The 2,678-nt window shown below is 32.0% G+C and overlaps 1 protein-coding gene across 1 annotated transcript; it reads left to right on the top strand.

Annotated features, from left to right (window-relative positions):
- The first annotated feature begins 1,040 nt into the window (after window positions 1-1,040).
- LOC113873465 (transcription factor bHLH92) lies at window positions 1,041-2,429 on the top strand. The gene is made up of 3 exons (XM_027511595.1): window positions 1,041-1,451; window positions 1,569-1,862; window positions 1,975-2,429. The coding sequence occupies exons 1-3, from the start codon at window positions 1,080-1,082 to the stop codon at window positions 2,089-2,091; spliced, it is 783 nt and encodes a 260-aa protein (XP_027367396.1). The 5' UTR covers window positions 1,041-1,079; the 3' UTR covers window positions 2,092-2,429.
- The last annotated feature ends 249 nt before the right edge of the window (window positions 2,430-2,678 follow it).

Genomic DNA, 2,678 nt, shown 5'->3' with positions numbered 1-2,678 from the left:
TTATTTTCTCTTAACAATTTTTATTAAAAAAATAAAGACAAGTGAAATGAAATGGGTATGAATAAATTCTAAAATTTACTTTTAAAACCATAGATGCAAGGACTTGCAAAATACAATGATATGTAGAAAATATTTGAATTGGATTTGCAAGATTATTGGTTTAATGATGAGAATTTTTAGCTTTTTTAAATAAAAAATACAATACAAGAAAAATTACACACTTAAAAGAGAAAAGATAGAAAAAGTATTATTTAATATATTTTTGTTAAATGCTCTTGCAAGCCGTATCTTTTGTTCTTTATTTTTCTTTTTGTTGGCCTTCCTCACTATAGTTGCTATCTCTTTTTCAATTTTTCTCTTTTTTTCTTGGTTAGAGAATGATGTTCTCTCTAATGTGTATTTATCAAAATGTAAATTTTACTTAACATTCAAAATCTCTAATTTTTTAAAATTACATTTTGAAAGGATCTCCTTCTGAGTAAATTTACTCTTTTTTTATTTATTCTCTCTATTTTAATTAATTAATTAATTAATATTTAAAATAACTCTTATTTTCTCACTCTCTTACTCTTTGATAACCAATCCGTGAATTCACTGTCGAGTCAATCTATTTAACCTCTCAAATAAATTGCTCATTATCTTTAATATTTGAATGTTTAGTTTTTTATTAATTTTTTATTTGTTATTTAGAAATAAAATTAGGGACACTGGCATTCTTTATTTGGGATATGGGGTATATATAGAAAGGAGTGAGTTGTATTTTTATCTTCCCTGTGCCATCTTCAATGGGAAGAAAGTTGACTAGTTTTCTCAAAAGGTGGGTGATAACTGATAAATGATAATAGGTCCTCCGTTTCCTTAATTCTTTATTGGGGGCAAGCGCCAAAGAAGATACGTCAATTTTAACCACACTTTCATCGCACGTATAAACTTTGACCCACGTGTGGTCAAGTCAAAACAATGTAATTGACCACGTTTTCAATGTGCTGCACTCCATTTCCCCAAACATATAAATTCAGTCTTGGGAACGCCCTTTTTCTCTTACTCAACCGCCGCGGAAATTAAAGTAAACCCAACACATGGATCGGTTTTTTCCTGAGAAACTTCTGGGTGAGATTTTCTGGGATGAATCTCTCTTAGCCACAAACCAAAGTGATTTTCTCCAGAATTCCCAGTTCGTGAAGGATCAACCTTTTCTTCGTTCAACTCAAAGTGCTTTCGTTCAATATCGAGAACTACCCATAATCAATTCTCCAAAATGGTCAAATTCTCAAACCATGAGTAAGAGAATGATTGCGTTCTTGAGAAAAAGTTTGACCGCAGAGAGCAACACGGGAGCAGAGCATGAAAGAGAACGTTGTTTTAGGCACATGATTAACGAAAGAATGAGGAGACAGAGGCAGAGACAGTGTTGCTTGGCCCTGCATGCGTTGTTACCTCATGGAACCAAAGTACTGAAAAATTAATTTACTTATATGAGATGAGCCTGAGTCTTTAATTCATTGACCCATTTTCAATTTTCAAGGTCTCTAATATTGGGTTATTTTTTTCTTTTTCTTTAATCGCAGACGGATAATAATTCTGTAATTCAAATGGCAGCCAAGGAGATCATTCGGCTACAAGGATGCAGAGAAGAGTTGCAGAGGAAAAATGTTGTTCTTGAAGCAAATCTTGAAGACGTGAAGAGCAACAGAGTTGAGGGAAGCAAAGTTCAATTTTTAAGAGTTCCATATCCTACTTCGGGGATAGATTCTATGATTGAGACCCTCAAATGCTTGAAATACCGTGGAGTGGACACCAGAAGCATCAAATCAACTTTTTCCCCGCATGAGTTGTTTGCAGCGTTAGAGACAGAGACCAAGGTATGTTTGTGTGTAACCAACTAGATTGTTACCATGTGGCATCTACAACATAAATCATAAAACAGGATTAAGATTGTTTGTCCCAATAATAATGTCTTGGTATTGTTGAAAGGTTGCAGATGCTGAAGTGGAAAGGGCAATTTGGAGCACACTTGATGAACTTGAGTGGAGCTTTCTTTCCCATGCCATTGAAGGTTCTAAAAGGCAAAGGCTAGATCTGAAGCTTTAGACCAAACTGAGTTTTATTACCCAAAAGAAAAGAGGAGGTTGGATTTGTAAATAGACGCGCGATGAAGAAGACATGTACGGGTCAATTGATTTTTGGTTTTATTTATAGTCGTCAAGGTTGTCTACATGTGAAGTCTTCTATGAAATGAAGATTCGAAAACGTCGCACACGCGTTCCATTCACCTAATACAAGAAACGTAGAAGGCAATTAATTGACAGAAAACCGTAAATAATTTAAGTTGAAGTTGTATTTTATGAAATTCTTATTAAATAATTTATGTGTTCTATCAATATATTAAATTCTTATTATATGAAATAAAATACTGAGACCGTTAATCCCACTGTTTTCAAAAGTTCGAAACTCTAATACAATTTCTTCCCAAGACACCTATATATTTTATAACAAATGACTAAGTTAAAAATTAACACAAATATATTCAGTAATCAATATTTTAGATTGAATATAGAGTAGTGTAAGATCTATATCATAAAAAGTAAAGTATTTAGAGAAAGATTATTATATATATATATATATATATATATATATATATATATATAATAATCCATATGTTAATATTAATATTAAAA

This window comes from Abrus precatorius, unplaced genomic scaffold (assembly GCF_003935025.1).
Source record: "Abrus precatorius isolate BTA unplaced genomic scaffold, Abrus_2018 Scaffold7, whole genome shotgun sequence".
NCBI classification, from domain to species: Eukaryota; Viridiplantae; Streptophyta; class Magnoliopsida; order Fabales; family Fabaceae; genus Abrus; species Abrus precatorius.
This window is presented reverse-complemented; position numbering and strand designations above follow the sequence as displayed.